The 18,052-nt window shown below is 42.3% G+C and overlaps 1 protein-coding gene across 1 annotated transcript in view; it reads right to left on the reverse strand.

Annotated features, from left to right (window-relative positions):
- Positions 1-338: 338 nt before the first annotated feature.
- LOC127596455 (collagen alpha-1(XX) chain) overlaps positions 339-18,052 on the reverse strand; it is a 38,674-nt gene continuing 20,960 nt past the window's right edge. Inside the window, exons 21-51 of the mRNA XM_052058962.1 lie at positions 17,594-17,723; positions 16,635-16,780; positions 15,935-16,064; positions 15,458-15,597; positions 14,498-14,624; positions 14,296-14,435; positions 14,069-14,201; positions 13,333-13,478; positions 13,128-13,257; positions 12,470-12,586; positions 12,229-12,375; positions 11,503-11,559; positions 11,007-11,045; positions 10,741-10,879; positions 10,196-10,338; positions 9,653-9,762; positions 8,064-8,222; positions 7,895-7,972; positions 7,681-7,767; positions 7,555-7,608; positions 6,936-7,031; positions 5,579-5,632; positions 5,424-5,477; positions 5,301-5,354; positions 4,832-4,903; positions 4,717-4,752; positions 4,464-4,530; positions 2,925-3,110; positions 2,752-2,829; positions 1,695-1,856; positions 339-978 (exon numbers count right to left, since the gene is read on the reverse strand). Coding sequence (XP_051914922.1) covers positions 950-978; positions 1,695-1,856; positions 2,752-2,829; positions 2,925-3,110; positions 4,464-4,530; positions 4,717-4,752; positions 4,832-4,903; positions 5,301-5,354; positions 5,424-5,477; positions 5,579-5,632; positions 6,936-7,031; positions 7,555-7,608; positions 7,681-7,767; positions 7,895-7,972; positions 8,064-8,222; positions 9,653-9,762; positions 10,196-10,338; positions 10,741-10,879; positions 11,007-11,045; positions 11,503-11,559; positions 12,229-12,375; positions 12,470-12,586; positions 13,128-13,257; positions 13,333-13,478; positions 14,069-14,201; positions 14,296-14,435; positions 14,498-14,624; positions 15,458-15,597; positions 15,935-16,064; positions 16,635-16,780; positions 17,594-17,723 — 3,240 coding nt within the window. The 3' untranslated portion in view covers positions 339-949. The remainder of the gene's footprint in view (positions 979-1,694; positions 1,857-2,751; positions 2,830-2,924; positions 3,111-4,463; positions 4,531-4,716; positions 4,753-4,831; positions 4,904-5,300; positions 5,355-5,423; positions 5,478-5,578; positions 5,633-6,935; positions 7,032-7,554; positions 7,609-7,680; positions 7,768-7,894; positions 7,973-8,063; positions 8,223-9,652; positions 9,763-10,195; positions 10,339-10,740; positions 10,880-11,006; positions 11,046-11,502; positions 11,560-12,228; positions 12,376-12,469; positions 12,587-13,127; positions 13,258-13,332; positions 13,479-14,068; positions 14,202-14,295; positions 14,436-14,497; positions 14,625-15,457; positions 15,598-15,934; positions 16,065-16,634; positions 16,781-17,593; positions 17,724-18,052) is intronic.

Below are 18,052 nucleotides of genomic sequence, written 5' to 3' on the forward strand. Positions count from 1 at the left end.
GGAGAACATTTTAATTTTGTGGGAATGTGACATTTCCTCAATTATAATAGCTATTTAGACTTGTAATTAATGCAGTCAAATTAGAGAAATTTCAGCAAACCGTACTGATTAACGTCCTTGCATTTTATTTTATTATTCTGAAATATTTTCGTTTCAAACCAGAAACGGAAACTAGTCGAAGCACCAGTGTGCTCTTAAAAATAGAAACTACTGGAAACAACTATGTATTAGAAAAGTTCTACGAAAAACTAAACAGTACAGTACTGCAATTGTTTGACAGTTTAACACCCCCCCCCCCCCCACACACACACACACAAATAATGAATTGACAATGACAATGTCTGAATAAACGTGTATTATCATGAAGAATACTTACAAACGAACATAAATATTTGATTAAATGAATAACTTGATACACTCAAAAAATAAACAATATACATATACACAACGTACTCACAGTAATTTATACCATGGATAATATAAACCTTAAACCATGGAATCTATTAACGTTGTTTTTGAGGCAGTTTAGGTTAGAAGGTTAAGTCAAACGAGTGGAAATGTAAGACATATGCCTAACTACAACACAGTGCACGACTACATACACACAATAAGAAAAGGTATCAGTGCGAATATGGCTTATAAATACAGCACCGAATGGATCCAAGTGGGAAGATCTTACTGAAGCGGCTGCTGGAAAAACTCACCCTCGTCAAAATGATAACACTTAACATCTTAGCCTTTGGAAAATGCAGGTTCCTCAGTTCTTCACAGTGCGGCATCACAGGCATGTCCTCCCCTTCCTTCTTCTATTTCGCTTTCTCTTGTGATGACTTATGCTTGGGAGCACTGCATCAGTGCAATACTGTCATGCACTGAACTCCAGAAGCATTGTCAATGTAAACAGGCGTACTGTTGTGATGTCATCACCACTTAATATTTCAACATTCTCTTAAGGCTGGTAGCCGTAATAAGTGTCTTCTGGAGAAGGACACAGACACACAGACACAGAGTTACCATCAGTGAGTATGGTGTAAACTTCACATTTTCTGAATACATTTCATAAAAGTGTGTCTCTGTCTAGATGGCTTAGTACAATACAGCTAAAGCAACAGAAAGGTGACAATAGCGATAAAACAAGTACTGTAGTAGATAATGTAAACCAGGGGTGCCCAACCTTTTTTGACCAAAGATCTACTTTTCAAGCAGCTAAAACGTGGGCTACCGGTCGATCACGATCGACTGTTTGGGCATCCCTGATGTAAACCAACAAAGTCCGCTATATTTCGGGGGGTTGTTTTTTTTAAGCAAGGTGACATGATACCCCCCACCAGGATGACCGTGGATCATATTTTTCCTCTTTTAAAAAAAAATCTTTACAGGGTAAACTCGTGTTTAAAATGTTTGTGTTACACACTTATGCAGTTCCAAGGGTTCGGCTCTCAGCTCATGCCTTCCTGTGTGGAGTGAACATGTTCTCTTTGTGCTTGTGTGTGTTCACTGTTTACTCTAAATTACCCAAAAGTGGGAATTTGACTGTTTGTCTAAACAGAATGTGCCCTGGGATTGGCTGGTGACCAGTCTAGGATCTACCCCGCATCTCTCCCCTGGGATAGGGTCCATCTCAGCCCTGACTCTAAAGAGGACCAGCACTATAGAAGATCAAAACATGTTGTTTTTGCAGTGTAAATGCTAACCCGTTGGCTGAGGAACTCTGTGGCAGCCTCCACTGCTGTCACACACTCCGGGTGGTCCGATTTCACCCGGCTGGCCAGGAGTTCCAGGAATCCCTGGTGGTCCCGGCTTTCCATTTTCTCCTTTGGGCCCTGAGCTTCCAATCTTGGACTCGCCCGGGGAACCTGTGTACACATACACAATACAACACACATGCATAGTACTGTAAATTGTAGGTAAGTGAGTAAGTCTTATTGATCAGTTCTATACAAGCCCTGCCACCATAATTGTCGCTTGTGGCTCAGCAAAATAATTAGCAATTTTATCCAGCGTTCGAAAAGCATAAACGTCCATTTGAAGACTAAATTGTCCTTCTGTGTGAATGTAACTGTGCATACTTATTGTGTGCCCTGCAACTGGCTAACAATCAGTCCAGGTTGTACAACGCCATAGAAAACGGTTGATGTTGAAATGTGTCCCTTCTCAACCATTCTTGTGTGCTTTGGATGATGATCGTGGTCTTTATTGATGTGAAGCTCCTATGGCCTTCCATCAAAAACCTAGGTGTCTTGCAGGGTTTCAGTTTCATGATTTCTTCATGTTTTCTACATTCAAGATAACAAATTGTTCATTGTTCAATGTGAATAGTTTAAAATATCTTGAGCAAATTTTCATCATACTGAAAAGTATGACTTTTTTGTTCGTCTGCACTTTTTGAGCCACCCTGTGGAATCTTGGTGCTGTGGAACTATGTTTGAAGTGACACATCTTGACTGGGAAACACCTTTTTATGTTGAGCTGGGTTTAAGTTCAGACGTGGAGGTGGAAGAAGTTACAAGAGAGTCGTAGTTGTTGCTGCATGTGCATGGGCACTTGGGATGCATTGTTTTCACAGTCAAATAATGTGGTAATTTTTAAGGGAACTAATGTAAGGTGAGTTTGAGAGGATATTAAATATATATAAAGTCTTCACAGTTTAAGCTTTTACAATCGGCAATTTGAAACCTATTTAGGGGTGGTGTCAATTGTTCACAGAGTCCTTATCCCTATAATTATTTGGAATATTTATAGGAAAAGTACCTGCATGGCCTCTGACCCCTGGGGGCCCCTGTACATTAGTCCCGGCATCACCTTTTTCCCCTGGCAACCCTGACCTTCCTATAGAGAAGACAAATGATCAGGAAAATACATACTGGAACATTTACATTCTGAACAGCTCAAAAAGAAGAAGTGAAAATCTTAGTCAGAGTGACCTTGTTCTCCAGGGTAGCCAGGTCTGCCAGGTCTCCCTCGGGGGCCTATATTCCCCTGGTTTCCCCTGGAGCCCGGTGGACCCCTGGCACCTGGTATTCCTGGTTCCCCGGGAGGCCCCTTGGGCTCCTCCGCAGCTGGCTTCCGGGCCATGTCATCGATGAACATGTCCAACTTCCTCACCTCCACTGACAAACAAACAGAAATTCAGATCATTAAGTGCTCGTATTGGATGTGGAAGAAATTTTTTTGCGTTGCAATTTTGAAGTTTTAATTGCACAGCATTTTGAGTTGCATTTTGATGTATGAAAGGTGCTATATAAATAAAGTTTGAGTGATTGATTGATGGGCGGCCCGGTAGTCCAGTCGTTAGCACATTGACTTCATAGTGCAGAGGTACCGGGCTCAATTCCAGCTCCGGCCTCCCTGTGTGGAGTTTGCATGTTCCCCCCGGGCCTGCGTGGGTTTTCTCCGGGTGCTCCGGTTTCCTCCCACATTCCAAAAACATGCATGGCAGGCTGATTGAACACTCTAAATTGCCCCTAGGTGTGAGTGTGGGCGTGCGTGGTTGTTCGTCTCTGTGTGCCCTGCGATTGGCTGGCGACCGGTTCAGGGTGACCCCCGCCTACTGCCTGAAGTCAGCTGGGATAGGCTCCAGCACCCCCCGCGACCCTAGTGAGGATAAAGCGGTTCGGAAGATGAATGATTGATTGATTGATTGAACCATTCATGCTCACAATTACACCTAGGGACAATTTAAAGTGTTCGATTGACCTACCATGCATGTTTTTGGAATGTGGGAGGAAACCGGAGAACCTGGAGAAAACCCGTGCTTGCATGGGGAGAACATGCAAACTCCACATGGGGAGGCCAGAGCCAGAATAGAATACTGCATCTCTGTACTGTGAGGCGGACGTGCTAACCAGTCGATTTCCGTGTCGCCCAAGAGGAGACAAAAATTGAATTTCTGCCAAAATGTAAACCTGTTCCCAGGCATGTTTATAACATATATGTGAAATGCTTTTGCCAAAATTCAAAATTGAATAATCATTTACAAATCCCTTTTAAAGCTGCACTGATATGAGCCTGTTTTGAGAGGGCGGTTGGACCTAGCCTCATGAAAATGACAGACTGCTAACCACGCCCCCATTGTTCACAGCGCCAACAAGTAACGCTTTCATTACCATGAAAACCAGGGTAGAGCTACGTATGTGGTTGCGATGAGGTAAGCGGCTTCTCCTAGTGGAAGCAGAAGCCCAGAGAGTGAAGATAAAAAGTGAGCGCCATTAAAAGCAATGATTGTATTTTTCCTCATGGTTGCAGCACTTCATCACCAAGCCACTAATTTAAACTTGTGTGTGGATCTGGTCATGTTTACAAAACAAAACCCGACTGAGTTTGAACTCACTGTTGTGCAACTTCTTTTCAGAAAAAAAAATGTTGGATTCAGAAATGCAGCTTGAGGCTCCACTGCACATGATCATAATTATTGTTATTTTTATAATACTATCATCATAGTGTTGCATTCAAAGAGTTCGTACGGTGAACAAGTTGTTCACACGCCTCTGTGACAAGCTGGTAGATCATAGCCATGGACTGAGGTTCCCCCTGTAAAACATGTGAAAAAACATCCATGTATTATATTTACTTTAATAATTACATGCAAAAATATCACCAGTAACACAACTCCCCCTTTTTTTTCTTTTTTTTTTAGCACTGGCCAATGGGCAAAATCAAAAGTGAACCCCCCACATTTCCCAGTTTGGTATCCGCAGATTTATTTTGGGAACCTACTTTCTCTCCTTGCTCCCCTTTACTCCCCGGAAGACCCTGGAAGTCCCCAAAAATATACACGTGAATACACAATGGCAGCTTTCATTGATTTCACTCTCTGTCCCTCTGTTCCTACCGTCACCCCGCTAGGTCCAATGTAACCTCTCTCCCCAGTGGGTCCCGGGTGTCCTGGGATGCCCTGGAATCCCTGTACAATATAACATAACATTAATTAAATAAAAGATAAAGATACAAAATACAGGGAAAGGTTAACATACAAAGGGATAAAAGGAGGAAGCAGTCAGACCATGTATCCATCGAAAGCTAAATCAAACGCGAAATCTATCAGAGTTGCAGGAGCTTACCGCAGCTAACTCGGCTAAAAGGCGGACGAATATGTTCTAATAAGTTTACCATTTTTTTTTCTTTTCAGTTTGACCCCCAAGTTTTTGTATGTGAAGCTCAACAACAACAATTTGGACCTGCCAATGCAGGACCCTAATAAAATTATATCACAGAACTTTCAATAATTTGATGGTCACTTTGGGAGCAATAAGCACACATTAGGTATCCACACATCTGAGTAAATTAAAACTCTATCTTACTCTTGATCCAGTGGGGCCAGGGGGACCCATGTTGCCTTCAACACCTCGGATGCCCTGTCAGAAAGTAAGATGAGAACAATGGAGGAATGCAACATTTACTGTTTTTCGTATCAGTCATCTCACCATGGGGCCGGGAGGGCCCACCTCCCCTTTTGGGCCTTGAGGTCCGGGTACACCCTACAGAAATATGACACACAGAGATCAAGGCATGAGTGGGAGCTTATGGGTTTTAAGGCTTTTTGACCGCAATGTGTACATTGACAACTGTGCAATGTCACCTGAAGTCCAACTCTTCCAGGATCTCCCTTTTCTCCTCTTTCCCCAGGTGGACCCTAAAAGGAGGAATATGGCTGATGGTTGTTTTTTTAGACATCCTTCATAGGATGTAATGGAAAAGTGATTTTTTTTAATGGCTTGTAAGTACATAATTTGGTTCTCTGGATTGCCTGTACGCCCATCAAGTGTGAAATGACATGGAAAAGGTAATCTAGTATGCTACAGTTGCTGATCATTTGGGTATTTTCACAAACGCATGTGAGAGAAATGCGATTCAAAGATCTGGGAACTGTATTATTATGAACACGGATTTCATGTTTGTTTGTTTTTTTTTCTAGGGCCTGACCGATATGGATTTTTTTTTTTTAGGCAGATGACGATTCTGATATTGGACAGAAAAAAAAATTCTGATAGCCAAGTAGTCAGTTGCATAATTTCAAAAACATATAATGAATAGGGCGGCCCGGTAGTCCAGTGGTTAGCACGTCGGCTTCACAGTGCAGAGGTACCGGGTTCAATTCCAGCTCCAGCCTCCCTGTGTGGAGTTTGCATGTTCTCCCCGGGCCTGCGTGGGTTTTCTCCGGGTGCTCCGGTTTCCTCCCACATTCCAAAAACATGCGTGGCAGGCTGATTGAACACTCTAAATTGTCCCTAGGTGTGAGTGTGAGTGTGAATGGTTGTTCGTTTCTGTGTGCCCTGCGATTGGCTGGCAACCGATTCAGGGTGTCCCCCGCCTACAGCCCGAAGACAGCTGGGATAGGCTCCAGCACCCCCCGCGACCCTAGTGAGGATCAAGCGGCTTGGAAGATGAATGAATGAATGAATGAATATAATGAATAAGATAGGTCTTCATTGGTCCCTGAAAGCAGGCAGATCATTTTAGTGTTTTACGATACTTTGCCCGAAACGGTCCTCAAGGGCCGCTGTCCTGCCTGTTTTCCAGCTCTCTCAGGAGCAACACACCCGATTGGCAGGACAGCGGCCTTCCAGACCTGGAGCTGGACATGCCTGCCCTAAAATATTTATTTAACTTAACATGCAAAAACAAAAAAACCTACAAACGGATTCATCTAACTTCTACACCATTGTAATAGTTGCCATGAAGTGATGATGTCAAAATAAAAGCAAGAGACACCTTTCCAAAATGTCAAAACATTATCTTTGACAGACCTCCTTCCCATATTTGCTTAACAGCGCTTACAGTTTTATGAAAAATTAATATTATATAAGTGTTGGCAAAACTTGGGCAAATTACTGTTATTCTGAATATTATACATTATACAATCAATCCTCTGTCCATTTAGACCTTTGTACAAGGTAAGTATAGTTATAATACTTATGGCAAGGAAGGTTACTCACGACTTTCCCATCCACAGCCATTCCCTGTGGCCCCCTGCTGCCCACTGCTCCAAGACTGCCCACGAGTCCAGCTTTGCCTGGAGGGCCCATCTCACCCTGCAGCACAAAAACATTTGTTTCAAGGACTGACACAGAGGTCATATTATTCATATAAACTGTTATGCTGTATGTCTGTCTGCTTAGGTTTTTTTTTTCCTCCATTTGAATATGTACTGTAGTTACCGATATGACCTTGTAGGACAAGGGTGTCAAACTCATTTTTGTCACAGGCAACATTTTAGTTACCTTGTATGGATGGCCATGATAACTGAAACCGTATTAAGAAGTCAAGTAAAATAGTTTATTCAACTATTATGTAACTAAATGTGATGAGGGCTTTGATCACAAGAAAATGCTACATAGGAGAATTTTAAATTTTGCTTGAGATTTTAGTTGACATGTTTGATTTGCTTTCGCAGGCCACATAAAATGACGCGGCGGGCCATATTTGGCTCCCGGGCCTTGAATTTGACACCTGTGTTATCGGACATAAATCCCTGAAAGTTTGAAGAAGGTACAGGCAAGACAATAGTGGAATCTTTGCCTTTGTTTTCAATGAAAACTGCTTTGCTTCATTTACCTTGTGTCCTTGTTCACCCTTGTCACCTTTAACGCCACGGGGACCAGGCTTGCCCTGCCAACAAAGAAATACTACAATGACCCAAATTCTTTAGATTCTGGGTGTTTATTAACATTTCTGACATACTATAGGACCGGGGGAACCAGCAGCTCCTGGGATGTCAGAGGAGCAGCTACACGAGTAAGGCTGAGGAGGACAACTTTCCTCGTCTCTCTAAGGGCAAACAGACATCAACAAGCCACATCATCCAAATTGCATCAGGGCGAATTGAACTGGACCACTGGACTCAATCTCAGCAACGAGTGTTATCATGGTACAAAAAAACAGAAAGATGACTGACCACTGCGGGCAGCTCGCAGCAGGTGTCCTCTGCAGCCCATGTTGTGTTACACACTATTTCGAATGATTGCAACTGGAACTGCAGACAAAGGCACACAATATAAATATTGAACGTGTGACAGATCTCCTTAGCCAATCAGGGCAGCGTACGGAAATAAAAGTCAAAGTACCGCAGCCGAGCCACTTTTGGGTCCTCTGCTCCTCATCAACTTTCCCAGCATCTCAAAGCCGTCTGTAGGCAGGTTGCCGAGTGGTCGGGCGGGCCTCTCGCCCACGCGCTGGCAATCAACAGATAAGGAGACGCCCACCTGGCTGACCGACAGGTGCACCTGCCAAAATCCATTTTTAATGCCTTCTCAATATTTCGTTTTTAAAACCAATTCAGCTTTTTGTTGCAATCAGCAACCTTTCTTCCACTTATTTTGAGAAAGTACAGTGTCCCAACACAACCATTTAAATGAGGAAGACCAATGAATGCAATTCAAGCTTCAGTCACTGAACTACAAACTGATCACATGATTGAATCATACACTTCGATAACATTTTCAACACACGTTACAGACAGACAAAATGAATACATGATAACAAAATAAAAATGCATTTCATGTGTCATAGACTTTTAATGGCCTTCAGTTTGGGGAGTAGGTAAGCTATTTTCATTGCCAATAAAACCACACTTTTACAATTGATTAACCTGTCATTGTGTCGTACTGTATGTTAGCAGCACCAAAAGGGATTTGGGGAACCATTCCCTGCTTTCAGTTCTCACTTTCGTGGGTTCTGTGTAAAAGGCAAAGGTGGCTTTATACCAGATCTTTTCTTGCGGCTCTGGTAGGCCAATGTTATGCATGATATGCGTTTAAAAGAGACTTTTGGGGAGGATGCAGCCGTTATTTTTCAAACTATCATTAAGTGTTATGGGGATATAATGACTTTTGAATTTTTTTCAAGGTTGTTCTCTTGAGTGTCTGCCTACCTTTCAAAAGAGAAATTACACAACCCAATAAATCTTTATTCATCTGCCTCTTTCTGTATTTGACAGGTGTATTTTGGTGGCTTGGTGATGAAAAGTTGCATCCGCCAGTGATAATTAATGGAACCTCATTGAGCACTTGCTTTCAGTGAGATCACTGCATTAGCTTCTTCTAACAACGGCTCCAAAAGTCCCTGAAGCGCAACAATTTATGTGACTGACATCAATCTGTGTGAATGATGACAAGCTTGCAATTTCATCCAACTAACAAGTTTTCTGAAACTTGGACCAATCATCAAAACTGTCTTGAGCGTTGTGCCAAAAAGCAACACACTCTGCTGGCAAATTCACTTTCTTGACTTTGGCACTGAATGCAAACATGAGCGACTCAGTGGAAAAAGGTTTCCCGCTGTCCTGTGTGAGAGTGGCGGGCAACTGCTTTGCACCTTGTGCAACGCTGTCATGGAGCAGAAATTGATTTGTATTGACAATCATTTTGAGACCACGAAACCAGAGAATGGCCTTAACAAGTCCACAGACCAGTCAAATCTCTTTGCCCTGCAATTTCATCACAACCACAGCTCAGACAGATCTGCCAATTTCCCCAAAGGCAAGAAATATGCTGTGAAAATGTTTTGATGTGGTTCTTGGAATAGTTTCACAAAAGCATTGCACAGACAAGTTATGAAGACACCTGGCAACTGTTTTAAATTGTGAAAAAAAACTAAATTCCGTTGGTCTCCTTGAGGCAAGTTTTTATATAAGTTTTGAGTCATATTTGTTCACCTTGTGAAAACTACCGTAGAACAGCCTGTGGACCTGTGGCTGGTCAAAGGTCAACTCTTGCACTTCGCCACGGTAATCCAGACTCAAGTACACCAACTGCTTGGTCAAGGCTAGTTTCAAAGGGCAAAGTGGCACACATATGGAACAGTGAACATCTTGTGCTTCAAAGCATTGCAACGTGAAGTTGGAATTTGTTTGGCATGCTGCAGTTTCTCACGTCAACATTCATCTTAAATTAAATACTTGTTGGTTGGAGTATTGGGCAAAATGACATTGTTAGCTGAGTTGTAATGACAAGGCTCCAATGACCTTCCATCCGAATTCGAAGGCACAGTATTTTAAAGAATTCATTCTCGCAAGTTATTGAGTCTGAATAACATTGCTCATGATTATAAGTCATTATAACACTCTCATGAAAACAACAAAGGTCATGGCCACTCGAGACATTTTGCACAGTCATGTGGAAACTGAGCGCCTGGAGGAATCTAGTGCAGTTGGATGATCTAATGACTCTAAATGAGAGTGGGATGATGAACAACTCACGGTCCAGCACCACTCCCATCTTGGGCTGGAAGTCATTATCTGTGAGCTGCCAGAGGGCGAAGGGCTCTTTGGGCGTTTCCTGCAGTAGGCGGAAGGCAATGCTGATGGTGTGCTCAGGAGAGAAGCCTACAGGGTGGATAAGCCTAGCCGAAAAGAGCGAGTGAATGAAAAAGAAGCATTTTGACTATCGAAATCTCACCAAAAAAACTACTGTCACTTGTTAGTTCCAGGAGAATCCGAACAAATGCTTGGTTGACTTAACTTGACCAGCATACCTTGGAGCACAGGTGTCAAAATCTGGTCCTCGAGGGCCACAAAGCCGCATGTTTTTGATGTTTCCCTCCCCCAACACACCCGATTGATGATTCAGGCTTCTGAAGAGCTTGCCGATGAGCTGATCATTTAAATCAGGTGTGTTGGAGAACGGGAAACATCTACTTTAGGATAGCGGCCCTCACAGACCAGAGCTTGACACTTGGGCCTCAGAGGCTACGCTCACTATATTAGTGGCAGCAGATATAGAGAAGAGAAAGATGGTGTCTCACTTGGTGCTTTGTGTCAGCTGGATGTCTCTGTACAAAGTGTAAGCAGGAAGTGTGTTGAAGACAAAAGGCTCTGCAGCAACCCCATCCACGGACGAGTGGGCTTTTGGCGTGAGGCCAAATGCTTCCATCATGTCAAAGCCTGGACATGCACATGTAATAAAGCAAGGTGTGAAATCGTCGTGAAAATGCTGAGATTCTTTTAAAGGAGTTTGGAGGGGGGGGCGGGGGGGGGTTGTTACTGTAATAATGAAGGCAGCATGTCTTACCTTTAACAATACTGTTTCTGATGGTGACTTCAGGACAAACTATGGCAAAAGAAGGCAACTTAATTTCCCTTACGGGATTAATACATTATCCATCTATGCATCTCAATGTTGAGACTGTATCTGCTAATATTGCTCAATGAAGACATTTTTCATGGGCACGAAGTGTTATTACTTACATACATGCATTAAGGTGTTTAAATGTTATCAATCTCAATTTTTCAACACTTTTGGTAAGATAATTTTGGTTTCTCTGCATTGCTTTTGAATTTCTCAAGATGTTTGTCGATGCTTCTCGGTGTTGCCTTTGGTTGTGTGAAGCACATTGAGGTGTTTTTTTGTATGACATGTGCTATATTAACTCATTCACTACCAGCAAATTCTGGGCCAAGTCTGAAAAGACGTTTAAAAACGTCTTTGGGAGTGAATGAGTTAAAAAAGCTGCTTTGCCTAGCCATCAATAATCATTCACGCGAACAAGTTGATCGAATATGCTCACCTTCATAATGAATTGGGTACTGACGAGTGTTGACAGGAATTTTAGCCGGGGCCTGAGCTGTGAAAGAACCAACAACAACAAAAAATGCAACAATATCCCACCATCAAGTATGAAGGTCCAATATATTTGTCTTGATTATGACATAACGTCTTGACATAAACCCACACATGCTGTCACACACACTCCCGAAACGCATGCAATACTGAACATGAGAGCTTTTTTACATGTGTGAAACGATTTGAGATATAACTTCTACTTACTGTTGTTATTGTATATTTTTTTACACACTTTGAGACATTACAACATAAGACAAAGTTAATGACATTCAAACATTGCTCCCCCCGCCCTCCCTAAAAGTCTATTTTAGGACAAAAAAAGGACAAAGCAGTCAAATGTTGGACCTGCTTATATCCTTATTGTTGTAAGTATCAAATATTGGAAACAGCCTAAAAAATTAATCCAAATTGGTCGGGCCCGAGTGCCCTCGAATAAATCCTAAGGTGTGTATTGTATGAGAGGTAATCCTAAATTTTGTGTCTGTCTTTCACAGACATTTTTGGAGCATTTCAGGATGCATCAACATTGAGGTTTTAGGTTGAGAGCGGGAATTACTACAGCTTCTATTGTTCTTATTACAGTCGATGCGCCAAAAAAACAGACGTGCGCCGGTATCACGAAGAACGCACCCAAGAGCTATGGTACGTGTTAAGTGCGATCACCTCAGACCTGTTGGATGCAGAATGGAGACGGCAGCACCCTCTGCTGATCCTAGATTGGAGTGCACACTGATGCGGTACAGCGTCTCCGCTTGGAGCCCCGTGAAACAATGAGTGCTGCTCAACTCGTCCACTCTTTCCTCCATTGACACTTTATCTGCACTCAAGAAACATGCATGAGAACTGAGTTCATCACATTTATGAAGACTTTGAGGCGTGATACCAAGCGATACGATGCCACCGAAAATTACCTTTGACCGACTGAATAACAATACGGTAGCCGTCGACAACCGACAGGGGTCTCCATGACACACAGATACTGGAGTGGTCTGACCGCACAACACTCACACTGCTTACTCGGAGACTGGCTGCCAAAATAGAGAAAGCGAAGGAGAAAGAGAGAATCAATATCGTCAATTATCAGATATCCAATAAAGCAAAGATAAAGAAATGGTGCAGAAAAGTATGAAGATAACAATATCGTATGAGCTTAACAGTATACTGAAGTGTATAATTTGGTCCCAGGTATTTTTTTTGTTGCCATAATTAACTTAACTATTAACTTCTTGTTACACCCAAGGAATGAAATCTCTGAGGTGAATCTGAGACGTTTTGGTCAGTAAAGACTTTGTGCTGAAGTTTTTTTGATATTTTAATAGAAACAATGCATTAAAAAATATTTTTAGGACAACGAAGAATGCTAAAATGTCAACAACATCACCGAATCCAGTTATTTCAACATACTCTATCTGTAATATGGATGGATGGATGTCTCAAAGGTGAAAAAAAGACTTCAAATTTTTGGGTTTATTTTTGAATTCAATCTCACTTATTAACTGCAAAACCAAAGCTATCATGACTTGATGTACAAATCTCCTACCTATAAACCCTAGTGTGTGTTAGACCTACTGGTTTTGCCCTGTGCTGAACCACTGCCTCCTTCTTTGTTGCGGTATTCAGCCGTGACCAGGATGCTGTATCGTGTGTCTGGTTGTAATGAGTCCAGCACCACATGCTTTTCACCACCTGGAACTAACACCTGAGCACAACAATGCGCCTCTCAGGTACACTATGTAAGTCAAGAAAAGGTGATGCGATGCGAGCGGGCACTTACAGAGTTGTCCTGGTTCTCAGCTCTTGTCAGTGCACCGTAAGAGACACGATATTGCAAGACATGAGCATTGGGGGGAATCCAGCTGACCATCATGCTGACCGGCGTCTCGTCGGAGACGGACACGCTGGAAGGACCCCCACCAGACACTAGAGAGGCAGCAAGCAAAGAAGCAACATTATTAATAGCGCAGGTATTTAATTAAGGCTTTCAATGCCAGCAATTTTCAGAAAATGGAAACTCTTGAATGGCAGCCAATGCAGAACATTCTGATTAATCTTAAAAGGCTCACAGAATATTGCATTTCATGACTACATAAACACACTTAATGAACTACTTAATGAAAGATACGGCACTCTTTTGTCATTTCACAATTTATTTATTTATTCGCAAAACATAAGATAAGATATTCTTTATTTGTTAGTTAGTTTATTTATTTATATTTATTTATTTATATGAGCTGCTTTTACAAAAATCACCTATTCTATCTACCCATCACATATTCAGGGTAGCTCTGTATTGAAACTGATGAGCCTCTGAAAGTGCCTGTCCACCCAGCAAGTAAGAAATGAAACAATCAAGTACAGTAAATGTTTTTTTTACTTTTTCACTTCCGCCCCATGTTACAAAACAGCAGGTCCAATATTCTGCCCTCACACTAAATTTCTGCTGACAGAAATGAAGGAAAATGCGTTTTGTGTGTGAACTGCGCTACATGTAGTGACTATAAGTGACTCACGTGTGCTATAGCGTATAGCCACAGCTTCACTTTGAGCTCCATCTCCATATAGTGCAGACAGAGAGATTTGGTATTCTGTGTTGTCTTCCACCCCTTCCAGGATGACCCCTTCACTCTCCCCACTCACTTTCAACTACACAACACATTAAGCAGCCAACTTTACATCAACTTACACTGCCTGTCACTCTATTTTGAAAGTTCTGAACAATCAGTACAGAAGTCCCTACCTGTCTCAGGTTTCCCCCCCCTAGGGAGATCCACTTGATGAGGTAGGAGATGACATCATCAGCAGCAGCCTCCCAACGTACTGTGATTTCACTACCGGAAAAATTGGTCACCCTTAAGTCTGAGGGGGAGGGTACTTTCACTGCAAGGGAGATAAATTCAAGTTATTTACTGCAGGCCAGATGAAAGGTACAAGTTTCTTACATGTGGTGATGTTACTGGTGAGGGCTGCAGAAAGGCCTTGTGGGTAGCGAGACTGGACTGATACCAGATACGGAGACAGAGAGGCCAGACTCTGCACCAGCACTGAGCTTTGTCCGGTAACCTCAATCTGAAGAGCAAAAAGATAAAAATATAATAATAACTTGAGTGCAAAACTGGTTTGTAATAAGGGTACAAGTGCCTCTGTTGTTGCTGGAGCAACCATGGACCATCAATTACTACATCGAAACATTTACACAAAACTACTATATCTACCAGAGAGATTGGGGTAAAACCTGGACTGGTTGTCAGTCAATTGCAAGGCACATTTTCGACAAATCACCATTTGCACCATCACAAATTTGGCTTAATTTACACAACTGAGATCTTTTGTTCCCAAGTGTATATAAGTACATGTCATTGTTTTGCAAAGAGAAAAAAAAGCAAACAGAACAGGATATGATCGGACTGGAATTGGGCATCTTCTTAATTGAAAAAAAAAATCAGATTTAGCAAATATCTACCAATGTAGTAGAAACATATGAATGGGAAAACCCCACCTCGCCAAATTAGATGTTGCAATTAATGAAAACAACAGCACAAGCATAAACAACTAAATGTCTGTAAAACAGACAAAAAATAAATATGACGTAGATATGAAATCAGAATTGGGCTCTTGGACTCGTAGTGTAAATACAGCCTTGAACCTAACTTGTACATTTTCGGGGATGCGGGATGAAGCCGGAGCACCCACAAAAAAACCCACACAAGCATGGGGAGAAAATGCAAACTCAGCAGAAATTCAAACCCTCAGCCTTTTTACTGTGAGACAGATGGGCTCACCCAAACTTCTCCATCCAGCCCAGCCTTGAGGAAAACAAAACAACACCAAAATACACCAAACTAAAACACAAATGGTCCTTATCTACACTTAAAAAAATTGGTGGCTTGTGAAGAGGTTACCTGCTTGACTTCACTGCCATGGTTAGTGCTGTAAGTGATTCTGTGAGCGGGGACATCCACGGCTCCAGGCACCCAGCTTACCCTCAGCATACTGTGGGTCACCACTGGAAAGCTCACACTGACGGGCGAGGGCAGAGGAACTAAACAGAGGAGGATGAAGGCCAAAGATGATGTGAACAAAAGTGATGCAATTACTTTCATCAGTCCCACTGAAAGAGATTTGACGGAGAAGTAAGATATCTCTTCCCTTTCATCGAACCACTTGTAATTCAATTCAATTGCGGCTTTGGTTGAAGAGGTATTACAGTCGGAAAAACGAAATCATAGAAGAGCACAGAGGGCAAGTTTTTGTAAGAGTGAGCAAGAATAGAAAAAGCAGGAGACAGCGTAGTAAAGAGACAATGAGGTAATACTGCAGAAGAAGAAAACAAACCATCAAAAAAAAAAAAAAAAAGGGTATGTGTGGAGCAGGCTCACATGTGGTAGCGACAGCCGTGACCGGATCACTGGAATCTTCATCATAGAGAGCATAAAGAGTGACTGAGTAGTCGGTTGCAGGATGTAAATCGGCCAGCTCTAACGTTGTCTGCTCTGCACCAAACTTCTCCTGCAGTCATTTTAGAATAAAATCGACAATTACAAAACACGCGATCCCCGACTCAATTCTGAAGCAGCACGATTACAGTACGCTTTATGTCAGCCATTTACCATTACTTGATTTCATTTACTGTATTTCTAGTTAGTGAAAGACAATATTTTTGGTCACTGAATGGGGTTGGGAATCACAGAGTAACTCAGAATTTATCATCACAACATGTGGCCAACAACAAGAGCGGAACCACCATACATGATGTTAACAGTACATGGAGGCTACCGATTATTTAAAAAAAAAAATGTCCAAATTGTAATAAAATGCAAAACTGCATACATGGGCATTAGATTAGACAATATCATTAATCGTGTTATTATTTTTTTTATTTTTATTTTTCACAGCAAGTAATAACAATACAAAGCAACAATATCAATATTTTCCCATTGCAAATCGGTTATATTGATGGACCGGCCAGGACACCTGCGGTGAATGTGATTTTTCTCCATGAAAATGTTCAATTATTGCAGTTATTATTGCTATGTGCCTCCGAATGACATTTTAAAAACAGTGAAGTGCCACTCTCACCTCCTTGGCGTCATCCGGCTCACCGTGGTTGAGTGCCGAGTAGAGGATCAGGTACTCGGTTGCCCCTGGAGCTGCATCCCAGCTCACTCGCAGTGTGCTATAAGAGGAAGCCGTCACCTCCAGGTCGCTAGGCATGGAGAGTGGCACTGAGAGAAAGATTGGAGGTGAGGGCAGGAAAATAAGGGATGTGGAAAACGGAAAACATCACAATTTAGGAACATACTATTTCGGACCTGATGTTGTCTGCCTGGCCTTGTTTGGAAAGCAAAATACAAAATCAACATTAATATAAGACAATAAGATAAGAAAACCTTTACTTGTCTCACAATGGAGAAATTCCCAATTTACAGCAGCAAAAATTATGAAAGGGAGAAGTACAAGAACAAAAAGTATACAAGTATATATAAATTATCCATCCATCTATTTTCCGACCCGCTTGATCCATACTAGGGTCGCGGGGGGTGTTGGAGCCTATCCCAGCCATCTTCGGGCAGTAGGCGGGGGACACCCTGAATCAGTTGCCAGCCAATCGCAGGGCACACAGAGACGAACAACCATCCACGCCCACACTCACACCTAGGGACAATTTAGAGCGTCCAATCAGCCTGCCATGCATGTTTTTTGGAATGTGGGAGGAAACCGGAGCACCCGGAGAAAACCCACGCAGGCCCGGGGAGAACATGCAAACTCCAGAGGCCGGAGCTGGAATCGAACCCGGTACTTCTGCACTGTGAAGCCGACGTGCTAACCACTGGACTACCGGGCCAATATAAATTATAATTATATATATATATATATATATATATATATATATATATATATATATATATATATATACATATATATGTATAGCAGCACTTCACGCAGCAGTTCACTCTTGCGTTTGTATTTTTTTCTTCTGCATTTATATGCTGATGTTTTTTGTTTTGTGCATTCCTGTGTTTGCACCCGAGTCTCACCTGTGGTGACAGTTCCCCGGAGTGCCAGGCCAACGCTGTGCTCATACACTGGGAAAATGGACACATGATACAGTGTCTGTGAGGAAAGGCCTTGGAGCAGCACAGATGACACCGAGCCAGCCAACACCACCTTGGAGACAGAGGGGAAAAGTTAGTCTGCCGGAGACACAACCGGAAGATTGTTCAAACCATGACAACAATGTTCGCATTGGCATGAACACAGAAGGCGTTCTTATCAAATCTGTAATGAAACCAAATGGACGTAGAAGGCCTTAAAAACAAACTACGTTGTTTAGCAGAAGTTTCAAAGTGAAAACAATGCTTGGAAAATATGGCACTCAGTTGATGGCAGACTTCCACTTTGCTGGGTTCTGGCTGTGATGCGGCAATTTAGCGGTGTCCTTTAAAAGTCACTTTCCTTAAATGTCAACTTGTGTGAAATCATTTCAGATTTCCTCA

The sequence above is a fragment of the Hippocampus zosterae genome, chromosome 2, assembly GCF_025434085.1.
Source record: "Hippocampus zosterae strain Florida chromosome 2, ASM2543408v3, whole genome shotgun sequence".
NCBI classification, from domain to species: Eukaryota; Metazoa; Chordata; class Actinopteri; order Syngnathiformes; family Syngnathidae; genus Hippocampus; species Hippocampus zosterae.